The sequence below is a fragment of the Dicentrarchus labrax genome, unplaced genomic scaffold (assembly GCF_905237075.1).
Source record: "Dicentrarchus labrax unplaced genomic scaffold, dlabrax2021, whole genome shotgun sequence".
Lineage (NCBI taxonomy): Eukaryota > Metazoa > Chordata > Actinopteri > Moronidae > Dicentrarchus > Dicentrarchus labrax.
The window spans coordinates 8,831,440-8,850,610 of record NW_026136717.1 but is presented as its reverse complement, the minus strand read 5'-3'; the positions used below and the strand labels follow the sequence as shown (position 1 = coordinate 8,850,610).

Genomic DNA, 19,171 nt, shown 5'->3' with positions numbered 1-19,171 from the left:
TGTCTACTCTCTGTTGAGAAGGGACATTGGTCAATTATTGCTGGTTTGTCAAACAGTGTCCATGTTTGTTTGTCTGAGGCAGATTGGAATAAGATAGGCTTACACTCAGTACAGTTAGTTTTCATGCTCATGTATATTCCACATGTGCTTAATTCAAGCTGACCCTCCTAGAAGGCAGAGGTCAGGGCTAGAATTTCCCTCATGGATCAACAAAAACAGTATTTTCATCCAGTATTTTATTCAATACAGACTCACCACACAATGTATAATGCCGTTCCACACTTTCAACAACAGCAAGCAATTTATAATCAGTAAAAACTATATTTTAATGCTAATATCATTGCATGTTTTGACATAATACATTTTGATTAATTCAAATTATGATTCCGTGAAAATCGTGGTCAAGTGAATGTTGGCAAATTAAAAAATTTAAAATTATTTACATGAATATACAGGTTGTGTAGCATGTTTTTGCACCAAAGTGAAACAATAATAGACATGTTAGACACGTGGCTTGAATGTGTGAATGTAGAGAGATGTAATTAAAAAAATAATACCTGAGAACACACTGCAATCTCATAGATACACAGCATATTATTATTATCAACACTTTTCATTAGGTTACATGAGGCACTTCACTTTTCACCCCTGTGTTTTGTCACCTCAAAAGTTTATTATGTCTTACAGTTACTGGTTATTATTTAAGATAGATAGTGTTGTCATTTGACGGCTCAGACGTGAGGCAGCATTATGTCTTGAGGCGTTTGGTTTGTTTGGTTTGTTGAGTAACTCCTTGAGTGCTCATTTTGTTGTGCACTAACCCACTGTGATACTGGTGTCCATTTTCATCAGAGGGCAGCTTGAAATAAAACCACAAAGAGATAAAGTTGAAATGAAAATCAATGCAGTTGGAAATTTAGTCAATGACTTTTTGTTATCTTCATGTAAGTGACGTGACATAAGTTATTTATTAGACTAAAGCTTTGGTCTACAAATTAGCTTTGGTTAATTGAAGGCTACAGAAAGAGTTTAAAATAGGGAGCAGAGTCACACTTACCTTTCTTTTGCTGCTTTCATTCTCTACTTTCAGTGCATTGTGCAACTTCAAGCCTATGGCTTCCTCAATTTCTAGAAACACAATAACACACATAACTGAGAGCTCATACAGCAATAGCAGGTTAGGACAACGCCGTGTTCCAGCATCAACGCTGTAAGCAACACATAACGGAGAGAAAAGGAATGGGGAAGTGTTAAGTACCTGTGAGAATGTGGTCAATATTCTCCACCACCAGGTCAGCATCCTCCGTGGTGAAGCACATCGGGGGCTTAAATTTGAGCACATTGCGATGTGGTCCATCAGCACTGAGGAGGATGTGCTGTTCCTTTAGCCTGGGACGAAACACGAATTATTCCACACTCTGTATCAATTTACGAATTTAAATGAAGCGGTTGAGCCATTTCAAAAAACGCCTTTTTCACAGCAGACAAAGGCACAGGTGAAACTAATAACATTAAAGGTGGCTCCGCTTCATGCAAGTGTCCATTAAAGCCCGACAGTGAGCCAGCGTGCACGACAGCAGCCACACCTCAATGAATGCAGCCTTAATTAATGTATTATTTACACCTGTGCTTTTCCTGCTGTTACCAAATGTCCATCAAAATGTCGAAATTGTAATATCAAATTTCAAACAACAAATTTCCCCCGTGGGGATTAATTAAGTATTTCTGATTCTGAAACACTGTATTGTTAAGTGATTGTTTGCCATCATAATATGATGGCAGTTTTTGGTAATTATGTCTTTTTAAATGAGGTCTATTTTTTACTCCAATCCCCATGCAGGTCTGATTAGTAATTGTCAAGTTCAGTATTTGTGAACTCAGATTGTCTGATGTCTTAACAAAGATTACAAATAGCATAATATGCAGCATAATGCTAAAGCTGAAACAATGTGTGTGTGTGTGTGTGTGTGTGTGTGTGTGTGTGTGTGTGTGTGTGTGTGTGTGTGTGTGTGTGTATGATATAAGATAAGCCCACCAAAGCTATCGTAACACTGGTGGTGGAACTGAATCATGGTTGCAATTTTCTCAACAGAGAATAGAGAAAGTTGCAGAACAGTATAATCAAAGCAGGTTGTTTTCTTTAAATGCTGCATAATATGTTTTTCATAATTAATATCATATCAGACACTAATCTGAAATCTAACACTTACTTATATATGACTTCTTGGGCTTCTGCTGTAGCCGGGGTGAGCTTCAACCTGTCCTTCACAAGCTCCATCCCAACAAAGAGGCCACGACCCCTGCAGGATGTGACGCCATTTGGTTTAATCATCTCTGACACACACAGAATCCTACTGACCTCTGCATGACGCAGGCAATTTTTAAGAAAGTTGTTTTTCCAAATATGTTCTGGGTCATGGTAACATACACCAAATTAAGCCTTTTAGGTAAAAAAAAAAAAGAAATGTACACTTATAATCACAATATTTGTCTTTACAATAGCAACAGGTTCAAAGTTATCAATATCAGTTTGTCAGAATATAATGGCAGCTGTATGCCCAAGGTAAATATATCACAGAATCTCCCACAATGTTTAACTGACAATCTCTGGGAAGAGCAAATGTGTCAAAATCATGTTTAATTGTGGGGTCACTGATTTACATGTTGGTCCAAGGATTATACAAACATGACGTAATAATAATAATATAATAATAAAATATAATATAATCAACAGAGTTCTGAATCAGCTTTACACGTACAGAACTGATCAGCTGCTGTGTCACATACTGTAACTGTGTGTGTGCGTGTCTGCCTACCTGATATCACCAACCAGTGGATGCTTCTCTTTCTGCTTTTCCAGCAGATCGGTCAGGTATCGCCCCACACGCAGCGCATTACCCTGGAGATCCTCTTTCCCAATCACGTCTAGGACGGCCAGACCGATGGCACACGACACTGGGTTGCCGCCAAACTGGGAAATTCAAAACCCACACACAGAGGAAAGATTACACCGAGGTTAGGTTCACACCACCTAGGAAATCAGCTGCTCAATCATCAGGGCGACAGAACCATAAGACAATCTGATGCACTAATTATATAACAGACGTACAATGTCACAGAGTCAGCCTAGTGATTTTTGTTTATGCTAAACTGACTCAACTACTTTCAGAATGTGACTGGAAAAGATCCACACTAGTTGAAAATCAATTCAATATGAAAGAGAGAACTCTCTCAGCTCCTTTCTTTCACAGGAAATAACTGTAATCTGAGGCCATCAATGAAAAAAAAAAAAAAAAACTGGCTCGAACAGAATGTATTTTCCCCCATAATGTGGAGAGCAGCTGTGTCGATACGCTTGTCAAATATAAACAAGAACGTCATGTCAAGGATGAGGTCGGGTCAGTGCCATTTGTGGTCAACTTGGGAGAAAAAGCAAAGATCATATAATGTGTTCTCTGCAATCTGCCTTTGTCTTTTTTATATCAACCACATATTGAGTGAGGATGGAACAAAAGAAAACTTTTTATTACAGCCCAATTCTTCACTATTCCACATAATGATCTTACTGTATTGAAATAATCCATCCCAGAAAACGTGAAGGCCTCTGCCACCTCTTTGGTCGTGACCACACAGGACATGGGGTGCCCGTTGCCAATAGGCTTTCCCATGGTGACGATGTCGGGCACAAAGTCCTCTCCCTGGAGCTGGAAAGCCCAGAAGTTGGCGCCGACACGCCCAAAGCCCACTTGGACTTCATCGGCGATGACAATGCCCCCTGCCTTGCGGACGTGTCTGTACACACAGTTGGAGATTAAGTCTAGTTAGCTGCTCATTCTCTTGATAAGGTGCACAGCAACATTTATGCAACAAAACACACGGCACAACAAGTTTGTCTATACCATAGCACCGCTGAAAGAGAACTTTCTTAAACACTTAAATCCTCAATCCTCAAATATGTATTCTGGTGCAGCTGCTTAAAGTTGTTTTTTTGGGTGTGTACTTTTGTTCACTGCTTCGAGCATTTTCCTGCAGTGTGCAAACATGTCATATTCTGGACATGTTTACCATACTTTACATTCAGTTAATCATTTCAGAATGACAGTTCTTCATATTTCATATTGGTGAGCTGATTCTGAACAGCAAAAAGAGTAGAAAACGCTGTCAGACACCGATTATGAACAGTGAATCTCGGCAATGACTTGGGTACATACTCTGCCACTTGCTGGAAGTAGCCCACGGGGGGAATGACCTGCCCGCCGCAACTCTGCAATGACTCAGCAATAAAAGCGGCAATCTGCATAAGAGAAAAACATATCAGGTCTATCGATCTAAAACCGGCACTGATAACCTGGAAAAGAAGAGGAGGTGTTCTGGCATCTTTGACCTGTAGATCGCCCTCTTTCATAAGAGTGTCACTTTTCAGATTGCAGTGCACAAACAAGAGAGACAAACAAGGTCATGTAATGCTTGGACAGAAATGAATGTTAATATAGATCACTGTGGGAAAAAAAAAATCTTGACAGTGTATTATTCACTTTGTAAGATCAACAGGGTGCAATATTTAAAGACATACAAGTATCTAGGTGTTTTTGTACTCCTTTTGTTAATTTTGGTTTCCTCCTGTAGACTGCACAAACATCCGTTAGAAAGGCATTCTGTACAATCTCTGGGCTGCAGTGCCGTCCCTCTTGCCACTGGGTTGAGCTTTTGAACATATGGGCCAACAAGCTTGGACACTAAAGAGTCGCCTACACATGTTCTTGGGTTTGACACTAAAAACCAGAGACCACGGCCTGAACCTGTGATTTGGGAGAACAAGTGACAGAGGAGAGAAGAGGAGAAGGCGGAAAAAACCCAAATGAGTATTTATAAATAAAAGGAGGACAAACACACTTGAAATGATGAGGGTGCTTGCAAATGATCAGGTACAGCAGTAAAACATATGTAAACCATACTTTGGTGTTTCATTTTTACCTCCTTACTTAAGATTTCATTAAACTCTTCTTTTTTTTCTTTTTACAAAATGAACCAATACACTGACAAAAGAAGATCTTGGGTTAGGGTTAGAAAATTTGACATTTCAAACCTTTAAATAAATGATTTCCAACTTCATGGTGAACTGATCAAACATTTCTGAGGTTATTTCTGCATCATAGGGTCGATCTCGCTTTGAGTTAACATCTGGTAGCACTACAATATCAAACTCAAACCGTACCTTGCCTCCTTTTTCATGGGCTCTGTGTATTATATCTTTGACTTCATCTGCATATGCTGTGGCGGGGTCAGGGTGGTCCGCTCTGTATTTGCCTCTGTACACATCTGGGCTCGGAGCCTGTATTGGGGACATGGCGTTGAGATGATTACTAAAGCAGATTCATCACGTCTGCGTAACCAAATCTACAGCGTGCAGCACACTCACGCACACAAAAAGCGACAGATCAAATATTATGAAAAACTTTTGACCCAAAATGCTCAACGGAGATAGAGGAGTTACTCAGAGCAGGAAAAAATGAAAATGAATCGTGGAAAGTTGTGAGACGCTCAGAATTGGGGGAAAAAATGTGATGCTCAGGAATGGTACCAACACCCTCTCACTGATCTATCTTGCTATTTACATTCTGGTCCGACATAAGTCAAAACACCCAGGCAAGCAAGCGTTTTGCTATCTTGGTGTTTACATTTCAGTCTGGGCTGTTCTCAGAGAAGCCCAGGCTGAAAAGTTGGTCAACCAGTTCAGATGCTTCAGAAACTTCTTCGTGTCTATGCTCATGAATAAAATATGCAAGCTGGCGAAACAGACTGAATTGCCCCACCTGTGACATGTAACACTAGAGCTGGGGATTCCACAAGTTGCCATATCAGACTACACCGAGGCGATCAAGGAACTGAGCTGAGTGCACAGGATCACACAGCACAATGCAGTGAGGACTCTGGATGCACATTTTTAGCTTGACTGTTCATTGCAGACTGTGAGGATTATTCAAATAAACTGTAAACAAATTTTGTATTGCTCTTTCAAAGAGTTACAGTTTAAAAAAAGAGATATCTTGACCCTAGATACCCTGATCATAGTCCATTCCCTTGTATGACTTTATATAGAGATTCTTTGATTGCAGGCAGTTGAACATTTTTAATCAGTCATGCTTCTTGAAGTATCTTAACATGTGCGCTTCACATTTTTTACTGAAAAGGAATAGAACATCCAGTGCCTCCAGCATTTTCAGGGGTTTGTGTTTAGAGGCTCTTCTATATACAACTGTAGCTAAACCTCTCGCCCTCTAACACCAAAAGTAAAATGCCTCCTTTTCAAAGGCACTTTGGTTCAATTTACAGTAAAACCTACTTGTATTTAATGCTTCTGTCTCCTTCTGTCTTCCTCATCAACACACACACACACACACACACACACACACACATCTCCACACAGGTATGCTTGTTCATGCACAGGAGTGAATACATCAATGACAGTAGCCTGCCAAAACCCAGTGGTGCAAGTTGAGTTATGGTGTTTTCATAGTGTGCAGGCAGGCAGACGGGGCGAGAAAAAGCACTCACCACATGGACATATTGGTTCTGCTCAGCATCTGACAGCTGGTGGAACTTATACGGGCTGATGTCAATGAGCGATGAGACATGGCCGTGGTACGCACTGCAAACAAAGGAAACGTTTACCAAATCAGACATTACCCTTTATTGTGATTTCTTAAAAAATGATCAAGGTGTTTTGGAACAAATGCACGGGCAGTAGCACTTACTTCTCCAGCGTGATGATATCTTTGTGGCCTGTGTACTGCCATGCCAGACGAAGCGCCAGGTCGTTGGCTTCAGAGCTGAAGTTCAAAGGGGCAAGGGTTACTTCGAGTTACTCAGTCACCACAAAATACACAGGTGAAGCCGTGGATATCACTAGCACGTCAGTCACAGTTTGATGTTTTACTTCCCATTATGAGGGCATGTGAGGTGATCTATTTATTACTACTGGAGTTAAATGCTTGCGCGAAGATCTCAGAGGAATATTGAAGTTATTACAACCACTAAACATATTTTAGTATGGTCAACTAGTCAGTGTGTCAGCCATATGGGAACTGTAGCTGACTGGAGTTCAACTGACTGTCTGGTGTCTTTTCCCTACCTGTGTGTGCTTGTATCATAACAGGCAATTAAGCAACACATGCCTCTGGCACATGAACAAGTTAGCTACCTATACCTGTTTTGCTCACTGAAAATGATCCAGCATTGCAAAACAATAGAGCTAGCGTGTCTTTCGACATGAACCTGGCTACAGGTTTTTTTTTATATCCCATTCAGCCACACCAGTCTTACTGAGGTGTTACAGTTCCTCTCTAGGGGTTGCGGTCAGGTCTTTGTGCACCAAGCTTGAAAACTATTTCTTTATGGATCTGGGTGTGTGCATGAGGACACAAAAAAGGATCTTCCCCAAACGGTTGCTACAGACTAGGAAGTGCAATATTGTCTAAAATGTTGCTGTAGCATTGAGATTCCGTTGACGTAGAACTAAGGAGCCCATATGGTATATATAATATTTAGTATATCTTTTCCCCCCTTGTCTTCAGTGTGCAGTCTGACTGCACCTTTGTACTGTTGTACAGACTTCAGAAAATCTTTGCAGTGATAACTTAACACCTCTGTTTGGTTAGGTTTATTACTTCTCTCAATGCATTTATTTCCCTGAGACTGATAAATAGTTAGTCTGGCACTGAGTCTATATGATCCGTTATCTACTACATTATTACCCTGAGCCAGATAATTCCCGTTCCGACTCCAGCAAGTGGTGTAAATGAGTAACCACGCCTAACTGGTCCGGTATAATGTCCAAAGCTGAATATGCATTATATTATACTATATTACTATTGTCTGGAACTCTAGACACTACGGAAGAATGCTGATCTGGAACTTTCACTTCTAGCTCAAGCAGACTAATATTGCTGCTGTTCCCAAATCAGCACAATTATAAGATCTGAGAATGCAAACCAGCAGGAGGCAGTACCAAGGAGGATGAGGCACTGCAAAGGCATTTTTTTCTGTCTTAATGTTGTTTCCCATGGTACAGTAACATTACAGTCATACATGTTCAGACTATACCCGTTTATCTAGTCCACCTCAGGCTACAGTTCAGGTGATTAAAGCCGTTATGAGACAAGATATGAATGTCAATTGCATCTGTAAATCACCTCCACTAAACAGCTCATTGCCTGCATTGTGCCTTTAATAACATCAACTGATCCACACTTAAAAAACAAGTCCGGCTAACCTTCATGATGTGTGTGCGGTTCGAGGAGAATGACAATATGCAAACATACCCAGAGTTGACAAAGTAGCACACAGACAGCTTGTCGGGCAGCGTGGCCTGCAGCTTCTGGGCGTAGAGTACTAGGTTGTCGTGTAAGAAACGTGAGTTGGTGTTGAGTACTTCCATCTGCTGGGCTCCTGCCCTCACCACGTCTGGGTGACAGTGGCCCACTGGGAAATGGAAGAAATGATGCACGCAGGGTTGGAACATTCAGGACAAAAACACGCTTTAAATCATCTGACTGTAATTTGTGGTCAAACAATACCATGACAACTGATATACTGTTAAAGACACATAATTGGAGACCATATGCTGAAATTAAAGAGTGTTGAATGTGGTAGGCCAGGAGACGTCCTGTTTTACATTCCTGTCTGCCTGCAAGTAGTGCAGCCTTAGTCACTCTGAATTATGTGTACATTGCGTGACAACTTTGTAATGTATGTGAAATCCTTCTGCTCGTGCACTGTAGTGAAAACCACTCCTCCGGTTTCAGTTTTTTCATTTTTTGGTGGAAGTGATGACACAGTAGAGGTAAAAAAATAAACCTGATGCACATATTTGTGTGTGTTTACCGTGAGCCACGTTGTTGATGCAATCCAAGTAGCGCTGTCCTTTTTCATCATACATGTACTGGCCTTTGGCTTGCACTATCTTGATAGGGTCATGGCTGAAGAAAATCTTACATGATGGCCTGCAGAGAAGCTCATATTAGTATTTACATGAGTGCAAAGTGTTCCCTTCACTCTGGTTTAACAGCTTTTATGTTGTACAGTGTTAATAAAAAGATATTATGGTTACTTTTTAATTGAACTCATGAGCTGTGCAATATAATGCACACAAATGCTACAGCAGCTTGCAGATAAAGTACTGTATGTTTATTAAAGTGCATTAAATCAAAGCCTAATCCAGGTGCACTTAACTTTGCATGTCACCGTTGAAAACCCTGCTAAGCTACCCTTTATCAACTAATTAATACATTAAAATTCGTTTAGATAATAATAATATGCGGTTTGTTGTGACACAGCTATGTCATGATGCGTCTGTAGTAGAAGTCTGTAGATTTTTTCCACTAAAATTAGTTGTGAGGATACTTTTACTTCACGACTTCCATCTTTAATGTATACAATGCAGAGTGATATAAGTGCAGAAAGTCATTAATCTTACCCAATGTGCTTCTTCCTCAAGTCTATCGTCTTCTTTTTCTCAAGTCTTTCCGCGCACATCCTGATGCTGTCTAATGTACAGCTGTCCGTCAGCTTTCCTCCCCACCGACTCGAAGATTAGCTACATCTGCTCGAGCACAAATAACCCGGCTTTATACACGCACGCGCGAGCGCACGCGCCCCTGAAGAACACCCACACGTTGAGCCGCGGCTCTCTCGCGCAGCTGAGCTCTCTCTCTCGTGCTGCCACCTAGCCGGAAATTTACAGCGGACAGCTTGCAGATGCCTCGAGGACAGGTATTCAAACCTGTTCCACAGCTGTTTGACAACGATACACTGTGTTTTTAGAGGTGGAGAGGTTATGTATTTGCGTGTTTACTCCCCTACTGTTTTGAGCTTGCACACCTGTATATGTTGCAACATGTGCAATATACACATAGGCAAAACCTGCAAGCTTTAAGTGTACTTAAATGCATTTTCTGGCTATTAGCAGCAGCTACTCCACTAGAGAACATAATATTTAATAATGGGATATTGAAGACTACCAATAAAGGCCAGACTATTGTTTGATGTATTTGAAAGACTGTTTATTTGGCTCCAACAGTACAGTCATATGAAATGTCATCTTGAAATATAGCCACGTGTGAACACAAGGGTCTTTAAAGAAATGTCAATCAAGTGGGTAAAAAAAAAAGGAAAAGAGTACTGTAATACAAATGCAGACCAGAAACTGAACATATACCACGACCAAAACAATGCAGTTTTAACTCAAAAAAGCCACAATGTGGATTTTGCTTTGAATTTGTTCTCCTGTACCAACAATGTATTTTATTCTGCAGAGTATGTGGCAATATACTTATATCAGTAAGGCTGTGGTGCATTGGGGAGTATGTGTAAGAGTTCCAGAGTTCTGAATAAGAGACCATAACACAGATGAATGTGACTTACAGTTATCCTACACCAGCACCTTTACCCTTCTCTGAGAGGTTGTGATGAAGTGTGGCTCATGGGCGTGTACTGTTTCTACAGAGGAAAACTTGACTCAGAGCATTTTCTGTAGAAATGACAAACACACAGACTTAGCTTATCAGTGAGTCATTTTGGAGCCCCTGACCAGCTCTGCTAATACTGATATGGAAATAAAAGGTTTTGGCACTTCTGCTAATAGCAGAATAAACTAAATTTGAAAATTTAACAGGGAAACACAACAATCAAAAAAAAACAAACGGAAAAAAAAAAATCAATCAAATAAAAAAATCAATTAAAAAAGTAGCTGCACATGCTAAAGATACAGCAATTTGTGAGAACAAATACTGTAACAAAGGCTGGAAATCAAAACACAAAATAAAAAAAAAACACAATGCAAAACTTAGTAAATATTAAGTAATGGAAATAGCATGTTAAAACATGAGTGAAGGGACAGTATTTGAGGAAGTTTAAACCAATCAAAATCTGATATTTAATGAAAGGTCCATGTTTACATTTATTTCTTCGTCTTCTACTAAATAAACATTTTCTTTCCAGGTAGTGGCATACAGGGTAGCATAACTGAGCAAATGGAGCTATAGAAATCACAATGACGTGATATTTCAGCTGCATTTGATGCTACACACATTAACCAAAGTATAAATTGCACTTCTTGTCAAATGAGCACATTTTAACAGTACATTAATAATCCACTATACATATATCAAACTACATTCAATGTAAAGAGAGAGAGAGAGAGAGAAGAGAAAGCGTGAGAAAAAGATGTGATATTTAACTTTTTACGCAGTTGCATTGGCTGGGCCTGTCGACATTCAGGCCAACTTTGTTGTCATAGTTAGCTTTTTGACACACAAAATTAAATAAAAGCAGATGTATTCAATTGTAAGGCCCATAAGCTGAATTAAATGCACAGTGAATACACACTGGTCTGTAATTTGTAAATGACCACCTTCCTTCACACTGCACCGTTTGCATAACTGTTATGTGATGCCTAAGCATGATCCAAACTTCTCATAATATCAACAGAGAAACTGACATCAAAACAACTGAAAGGAATGCTGTTTAGAACCAAAATGCCTTCATTTAAGAAATTATAGAAAAATAAATAATGTACCACTTAAAATATTGAGACAAATACACAAATATATGCACAAAAAAATAAAACAAAAAAATTTAAATTGTTACATACATAAAACCCCAACAACAATAAAGAAACCTGTTGTGTAGTTCTTGCCACTGGTAGAGCGCATCAACTGAGCTGCTGTTGACCTATCAGATAGCACCATTATAATCTATACAGATGTGCACCCATTCTTTATAACGATGAGATGAACTGTACAATCAAACAGAAACCATATGGGAAAAAAATCTTCTTCAATCCACCTGTGGTTGCTGCTACATCACAACAAAATGTTGGTTTTTCACATCTGCCCTTACAGTAAATCATCATGCATATTTCTAATGTTGTAAAGAAAAGAAGTACCGAGTATCACCTTGCATAGCACCTACTATGTCAGGAGGCAATTTGAGTATAAGAAAAGATGAATAAACTATGTTGACGTACTGCTCCACTTTTTGCTCCATCTGATATGGAATGTGACGTAACTGGCCACCAGTTAGACTGTGGTGTAGCTAATGGAAGTTTACCAATTAACTGCGTCTGTCTGATTTAGCTTACCTTGCACTGTAATACATGTCTTAAGACAATACACGAGGTGTAAAAGAGCAGTGTGAGATTGTTCTGTTCAACATAATCTGACACATCTGACAATACCAGCTGCTGTATGCTGAGCTGAACCTGAACCCCAACCCTGAAACAACGTGTTATGCCTCTGATACACTTGCTCAAATCAATGCTAAATTTTCAATATTCAAGAAATCCATAAGTCATAAATTGTGTACATGCAGTGAACTGACAACACTGTACAATTAACATCCCATACAACAAGTCCAGAATGAACAAGTAGCATATTTGTTACACTGCCGGATGCGTTTTGCACAAACTATGAGCTTCTTCAAAAACCACTAGTAAGATCAGAGGCTTTACAGTCACCATGGACGCAATCTTACAGTGTGCTCAAGTGAAGCTATGACCTAACATGCTATTTCAACATCCTGTAAAAACAACTCATGAAAAACAGTGCACAATGTGTGACTTTTCAATACTCTTACAACCTTTTTTTTTAACCAAACAAAGCATACCCTTCTGAAACAAAACACCATTCCAATAATTCCAAATATGATATAAAGTTGTACATTTCTGATAAAGGAATGAATAAAAGCTTGAGGCACCAAAGGCTATTATACACAAAATACAAACAATGTTAAAGAATGAGAGCAAAAACAAAATAAAGAAAAAACATGATTGCATTCTGTTAACGCTCTCAGTAGACCTTGAAGCGCTGCCTGTCAGGAGAGGCAGATGCTCCAGCTGATCTCTATGGAGATCGATGAGACTCTTAGCGACTCTCCTGCGGAATCCATTCCCGTGCTCAGAGGCGGTTCCTCGACCAGGCCTCTCCAATCTCAAATCCACATGAGCCCGATTTGTTTTCCTGTCAGTGCAGCGAGCCTGCTAAGTTCTCCCCTCTTGTCCGCAGACGTGTGGCTGCTGGGAGGCACCACAACGACGATGATTGCTGAGTGCAACAGTGAAAACCTGCTGATATCATACCCTCTCTCTCTGCAGGCATCACCACAATAAAGCAACAATAACCAACAGCTTTTTACTTTCTGGGGATTTTCAGGCTACCAGCCATGGCGTGACTCCCTTGGGAAGATTAAAGGAAAGCAAAAAAATTACTAATTTAGAGCTCTGGGGTTGTTGTTTTTTTATGTTAGTGTTGTTTTTTTTATCTTTTTCTGCAGAAGCCATGACGCAACCACAAAACAGTGACATGTATGTACAATACATATAAATATAGTTTCAGTATACTACTCATGCTTTTGCAGGGTCAGGGGTGCAATGTTCTGTTTGGCACAGTGTCTTTTCTTTTTTTTTTTTTAGTCTTTTAGAAAATGGTGCTGCATGAATGGGTGGTGAGCTTGTTGAGACGAAACGACACAAAACACCTAGCGTTTGGTGTTAGAGAGCCAGTCCAGATCCCCCCATCCTCCACTTCCTTCTCCTCCTCCTCCTTCTTTCCACGTCTCCTTTTCACCCCTGTGAGTCTGGCCGGGCTGCGCCGCTCCAGTCTGAGCCATGCAAAGACTACAGAGACAAGTTCTCTTGCCAGCTGAGGATCTGAACTCCACCACGATGTGGATGTGAGAGAGCGAACACACACACACGGTTGTTGTTGTTTTTTTCCACACGGTGATGTGAGTAGAAGCAGCTTAGGGCGTGAAACTCGGGACAGTTATCTCTTTTTGTATCATTGTACACATTGACTTCTTTTTCTTTTAGACTTTTTTTTTTAATCCATTAAAAAAACTATAAATACCATAAAAGAAGCATTATTTACAAACTCCATGCGTTTCAGGTTAGAGTGATCACTGCAAGAAAAACACAGGAGAGAGAATGACATGAAGATGGACATGTTTTCACATTGTTTCATGACTTTGAGTTGTACAATCTGGTTTGACACAGTTGTTACGACTTAGGTAACAGAACAACCCATGCAAACATAGAGAAGCTGAAACCCACAAGAAGAAACTGAACTTACACGGAGTGAACAAAATATTAAGAGCACTTTCTATGTCCATTTAACAGGAAAGAGGAATTGAATCACAGTCCAAAACTATGGTTTTGATTCCACATTCCAAACCTAGATGCAATTTACTTCACTTTCCTGTATGAATTTTAAATATGGCCCTTATATTTTGTTCACTCTGTACATGTGCTGCACTATTGAAGTCTGTAATGTTACTCAAATATGTCTTACCTTCTGCCAGCAACCAGGCATTGGTAATCCATCTGGGCCCTGTTTATAGGAGAGTAGCAGGGGAAAAAAACAAAACTATGAGGACTGTAAACAGGAATAGGAGGTTTGCTGTTAATAGATTCAGCTCACACAATGATTTAAAGTTTGATAAATGAGTGGATTTTAACCCACAAGAACACATAACAAATGTCATACTTTAAGCTACTTCATAGAAAGTTTTTTCCCACAGACAAATTAATTCAAATCAAACCAGAAGCAAATGAGGAGTGTTCATCAGAAACCTTCACTTATCTACATGAATTATACTATTTTTACTACTTACTTACTATTTCTTTTACCTGGTGATTACAAACTGACAGTCAACACGAGAAAACTGTGTTTACTGCTGTCTCAAAGAGTTAAAAATATAGGATTTCTGGGTATTGAAGTCCTCAAAATTGAAAGTTTGTTTAATGTGTAGCTGCTGACGATTGCATCACTATGTCTATGTTGAAATACTGAAGTTGATGCTACAGTGTCTAGTTTAGGGAAGGAAATGTCACAATGTAAACTGCACAAACTTTCTCTGACTCATTGCACTTGATGTGAAATTAAGTTCTTTAAAAAGGATCTTTATGTAACAGGAATTTGGTAATGAATATAATGAAAACTGCGAGAGTGTATTCTCATCCATGCACATAATACACAGCAAAAAATACAGTGGCTCATGCACATCAATATACTGATGATTCTACTCTCTGATTTTATTATAGTTTATCTCAAAGTTGAGTTTCAAAACACTATAACAAAATCAGGGAGTTTATCTTAAGATAAAGTCATTGCAGCTGGTTCAAGTCAATGAATATAGATGAAATTTAATGAGATGACATTTGTGATATATGAATTTTTTCTTACCTATAACTCATTTCATTGCATTATGCTTATATAGTCACAATGTTCTCTTAAAATTAGTTCTCATGTACTTTAACCACTAAACATTCTACTCACAGTGTTAGAACTCCCATGCATAACACAGTATTGTCTTAGCAGCAGAAGGAATCATAAAATCATCTAAATTCATGTTGTCATCTTGAATAGGTCTGGAACTGTAACCACTTGACTGATTTTCTCTTATAGTCGTGGTCTGGCCCAATTGGTACAAATAGAGGAAAGGGAAAGGGGGAGTTAACAGAGTAGAGGAGGGGTCCATGTGCCAGTAGCATGGGCATCAGTAAAGGAGTCTGTGTTAGCATCGGGTTAAATAGGTAACTGGGGCCATGGAGGTATCAGCTTGAAGGAAAGATTTAAACAGAACCTTTTTCAGGTTTTAATCAGGGGAATGGAAGGATTCAGTTAGAGGGATAGATTTAAGTATCAACTATATCAACAACCATATGTTTATTTTGTTTACGTCACTTGTAATGATGTGTGGTATCTAAAAAGAGGCTGCTTGCGGTCAGGAAGTTAGTGAGGTATATGTTGGTGCGTGTGTTTTTTTGTTTATTTTTTAACAATTCATGAATGGAAAATGTAGCTGTGCGTCAAATAAGGCATGTTCATGATTGTTAAGCTCTCAAGTCATGCATGGTTTGCTGTCAGTAATGACTGAAGGTGAGCAGCATGCATGGGCAAGAGGTGGAGGAAAAAGAGAAATACTGTACCAATTGGCATGGGGCATCCAGCCCGTCCAGACCTGGCTGCCCTGGTTCCCCCTTTTCACCCTTAAATCCCCGGAAACCCTGTTTGCAAAGATGACCTAGGAGTGTTACTGGGAGAGAGGTGGACGACTCTTAACCCCTGCATCCATCCACTACAACGGACACAAGGGGTTGGCAAGGGAGGAGCTGCCCTGTGAGCGTGCTGATACCACAATCCAGCCAAAATGATATGTTTTTCAGCATTTAATGGTTTATTTTTGTGTCCGAATTGCAGAGTTACAGGATAGATTCCTGGGTTTCAGGACCATTCTATGGTCTGGTGGAAGCTGGGTATCTGTTCAGCCACAGGGAGCTCATCCTTGTTTGGGGACGACTGCTCTACAAGGCTGGGAGGCGATTTCCAGCTCACAGTTGGGACATACCAATGGGCAGGGTGCATCTAATCCAGGGGCACCCTGTTCTCCTTTCTCGCCCTTAGGCCCTTTTTTGCCCTTCTTTCCCTTCTCCCCCTGTGGATACAACGATTTGGTCAAGTTAACATCATTTTTTTGAACATTTGGGACAGCACTGCTATTGGGAGGGAATGATTAAAAAGCGGAGGCTATGGCCCACAAAGGAGAAAGACACATGGTCAATGTTAGATAGGAGGGGGATATCAGACAGTATTGGGTATTCTAAAAACATTCCTCAGGACAGGAGGAGGACAAAAAGGGGGAATAATACAGTAGGAGGAGGAGTAAAAAACAGAGCTGATCGCCAAAAGGGGTGTCAAGGGCACGAAGGATGAGAAAGAGTAGCAGGGAAAAAACCTCCAGAAGGACAGAATTAAATCTACGACACACTGAAAACGTTCAAACTGTATCCCTTCATATTTGGGTTAGTCTTATCTCACTCAGTGCATGCATGACAAAATACACAATAAATAAATGTCGGAGGTACCTTCTTTGTTCACAAATGTAATGTCACAGGTACATTCCTAGCCCCTCATGAGATAAAATGTGCAATTGTAATTGTACTTTAAATGGTGTGAATTTGCAGGTATTTGTGGCATATTGTATTGTGTGCATGCATTGTGTTTCAAAACCTCACTCGTACTTGTAGTTAAAGGTGCCATTCTAGTGCCTGTTTAAGCATTTTCTTTGATCATCATTCAAATTCTGTCATCCATAATCTTTCAGTGTTGACAGCTGTTGCTAAATACCTGGAAGAGAAGCACCGCTAAGATCTATTCTGTATTCGAAATACAGAGATTCTCAGAGGATTTGTCTGAAGTAAGTTTATCCTCATGCACCAAGGAATGGGATACAGTTTCTCAAAGACATGAAACATCTAAGAAACACATTATACATGTAAGTAAGTGTGGAAACATACAGATTAGCACTGAAAGAGAGATAAACTACTGTATACACAAGCAAGGGTGAGTTATCAACAAGCTCAAGAACTCGTGGAAGTGAAATGTTTTTGTGTATGTCCATGCATGGAAACAACAGAAATAAAACAAACATGAATTTAAAGAGCCTGTTGTCAATGGACTTGTTCGGTCAGATCACTTTTCTTTGATGCCTCAGAATGAGATTTGACTTGTGATTTTGAGAAATGAGATGGCATACATTCAAAAGTGGAGAACAAAAGCTGAATTGGGAAGATGATATTTTATGCAAAGGAAACTTTACTTTGTACAGAGTTGTTATCCAATTATTTAGTTAAACTTCTGGTTGAATTAATCTCTCAAGAAAGTAGAAATGCTACCAAAAAAAACCATTAAATTAGCATGTTATGTATAATATAAATAGTACAATATAAGAAATTCATTAAGAAGCATATATTCCTTCCAACCACGCTATTCCGCCCAACAACCACATAATCTATGTCAGAGTCTCAGTGAATTTAAAATGAGGAAGAAATTAAACTTATCATACAAAATACCTCTACAGTATATTTCCTTTCACTGTCCATTGACATCAGTCCTCTGTAATGTTAAGGGGTTGACAAGCCATAATATCCTCTCTACATCTACCTTTTCTCCTCTTTCCCCAACGTCGCCTTTCTCTCCCCTTAAGCCTGGCAACCCCTGTAAAAGTACAACTCCACTGAATTACTCTTTACTGTGCAAAGACAAGAGACTTGTCCTGACGAGGCTGAAGATAACACATCAGGGTCAAGCTAAAAAGCTAAAAAAAAAAAAGCAAAAAGAAAAGAAGCTGAGAGAGGGTGAAAAGTAAAATAAATGAGAGACCAAGAGAAGGTGGAGGGATGTGCAACAAGAGGAAATTTAGTCTAAAAGAAAATCTTACTGCTGCTGTATTTAGAGTTTATACATTCTCTATTTAACCAATATGTAGCTGGCTTTTAAATATAGAGAAATGTCATAAAAAATGGAAAAAGCTGTAATTCTTCAGAATCAATTGCAATAACATATTAAAATCGAAGGTCTTTAAGTCCACTATTCCACCATCACTGATTAGTTAGTTAGCACCACATAATATACACAAAGTAAACTCCTATCTGTACTCACACTGAATCAGTTGGATTGTAGAAATAAAAATCATGCCAACTTCAGCTCTACAGAGTGTATTCCTAGGTTACCTTCACCTCTTGGTGCGTATTTGATGACTTATGGGATAGGGCTCTTTCACATAATGGGACTTTTGGGAATATATGTGATACTTGTGGGATGGGGTTTATGTAAAATGATGAATTGAGCTGTTGCAAACAGTGAGTTGTGCATGTTCTCTATGAAACAGTGCTCCACACCTGGTGCTAAATAATTAATACTTACTGAATTTCCCTCCTCATGTTTATGTCACAACTTGCTAAGTTTGTTTTTTACAATAAAATGCATTTTTTCATATATGTCAAAGCAGTTGATTCTAGAGAGTTGGTCCATTGCTTCTATATTTAAAAGCTTTTTAGCCAAGTACCCCTGCAGTATAGTGGAAGCTGCCATTTGATTCGGTATCACATCCTAACGCTGAGAAAGAGAAATCTGAGAAAACTTTCAGAGACTTACATCCAAGCCTGGTGTTCCAGCAGCTCCCTGCAAATAAAGAACAAGAGTTGCATCATAATTTTCACGAACGGTGACGTTTACATGCATCTAACTCTCTCAGTGAAAGCCTGCACAAATATACAGATCATGCCTGGTTCAATAAATGTGGAGAAATGTAAGCAGCTGTTGTTGTTTAACAT

The 19,171-nt window shown here is 39.4% G+C and overlaps 2 protein-coding genes across 2 annotated transcripts in view; both read right to left on the bottom strand.

Moving 5' to 3' along the window:
• Nucleotides 1–219: 219 nt before the first annotated feature.
• On the bottom strand, nucleotides 220–9,644 carry etnppl (ethanolamine-phosphate phospho-lyase). Its single transcript, XM_051428607.1, has 13 exons — nucleotides 9,476–9,644; nucleotides 8,884–9,002; nucleotides 8,322–8,481; nucleotides 6,756–6,830; nucleotides 6,556–6,649; nucleotides 5,216–5,332; nucleotides 4,212–4,294; nucleotides 3,567–3,792; nucleotides 2,817–2,971; nucleotides 2,211–2,300; nucleotides 1,259–1,389; nucleotides 1,058–1,128; nucleotides 220–859 (listed from the first exon to the last, which is right to left on the bottom strand). Exons 1-13 carry the CDS (start codon nucleotides 9,532–9,534, stop codon nucleotides 749–751), a joined length of 1,491 nt encoding a protein of 496 aa, XP_051284567.1. The 5' UTR covers nucleotides 9,535–9,644; the 3' UTR covers nucleotides 220–748.
• A 392-nt stretch (nucleotides 9,645–10,036) lies between these two features.
• The window catches only part of LOC127379521 (collagen alpha-1(XXV) chain), a 145,428-nt gene continuing 136,293 nt past the window's right edge, over nucleotides 10,037–19,171 (bottom strand). The window contains exons 35-39 of the mRNA XM_051429217.1: nucleotides 18,993–19,019; nucleotides 18,000–18,053; nucleotides 16,405–16,491; nucleotides 14,346–14,384; nucleotides 10,037–13,231 (exon numbers count right to left, since the gene is read on the bottom strand). Of these exons, the coding sequence (XP_051285177.1) occupies nucleotides 13,205–13,231; nucleotides 14,346–14,384; nucleotides 16,405–16,491; nucleotides 18,000–18,053; nucleotides 18,993–19,019 (234 nt within the window). The 3' untranslated portion in view covers nucleotides 10,037–13,204. The remainder of the gene's footprint in view (nucleotides 13,232–14,345; nucleotides 14,385–16,404; nucleotides 16,492–17,999; nucleotides 18,054–18,992; nucleotides 19,020–19,171) is intronic.

Excerpts from the sequence above, each read along its gene's own strand:
- etnppl (XM_051428607.1), bottom strand. The coding sequence starts at position 9,534 with ATGTGCGCGGAAAGACTTGAGAAAAAGAAGACGATAGACTTGAGGAAG. Across the intron at positions 6,650-6,755 it reads GATATCATCACGCTGGAGAA|TGCGTACCACGGCCATGTCT; the intron begins GTAAGTGCTACT and ends CTTTGTTTGCAG. Across the intron at positions 860-1,057 it reads ATGAAAGCAGCAAAAGAAAG|CTGCCCTCTGATGAAAATGG; the intron begins GTAAGTGTGACT and ends TTTTATTTCAAG.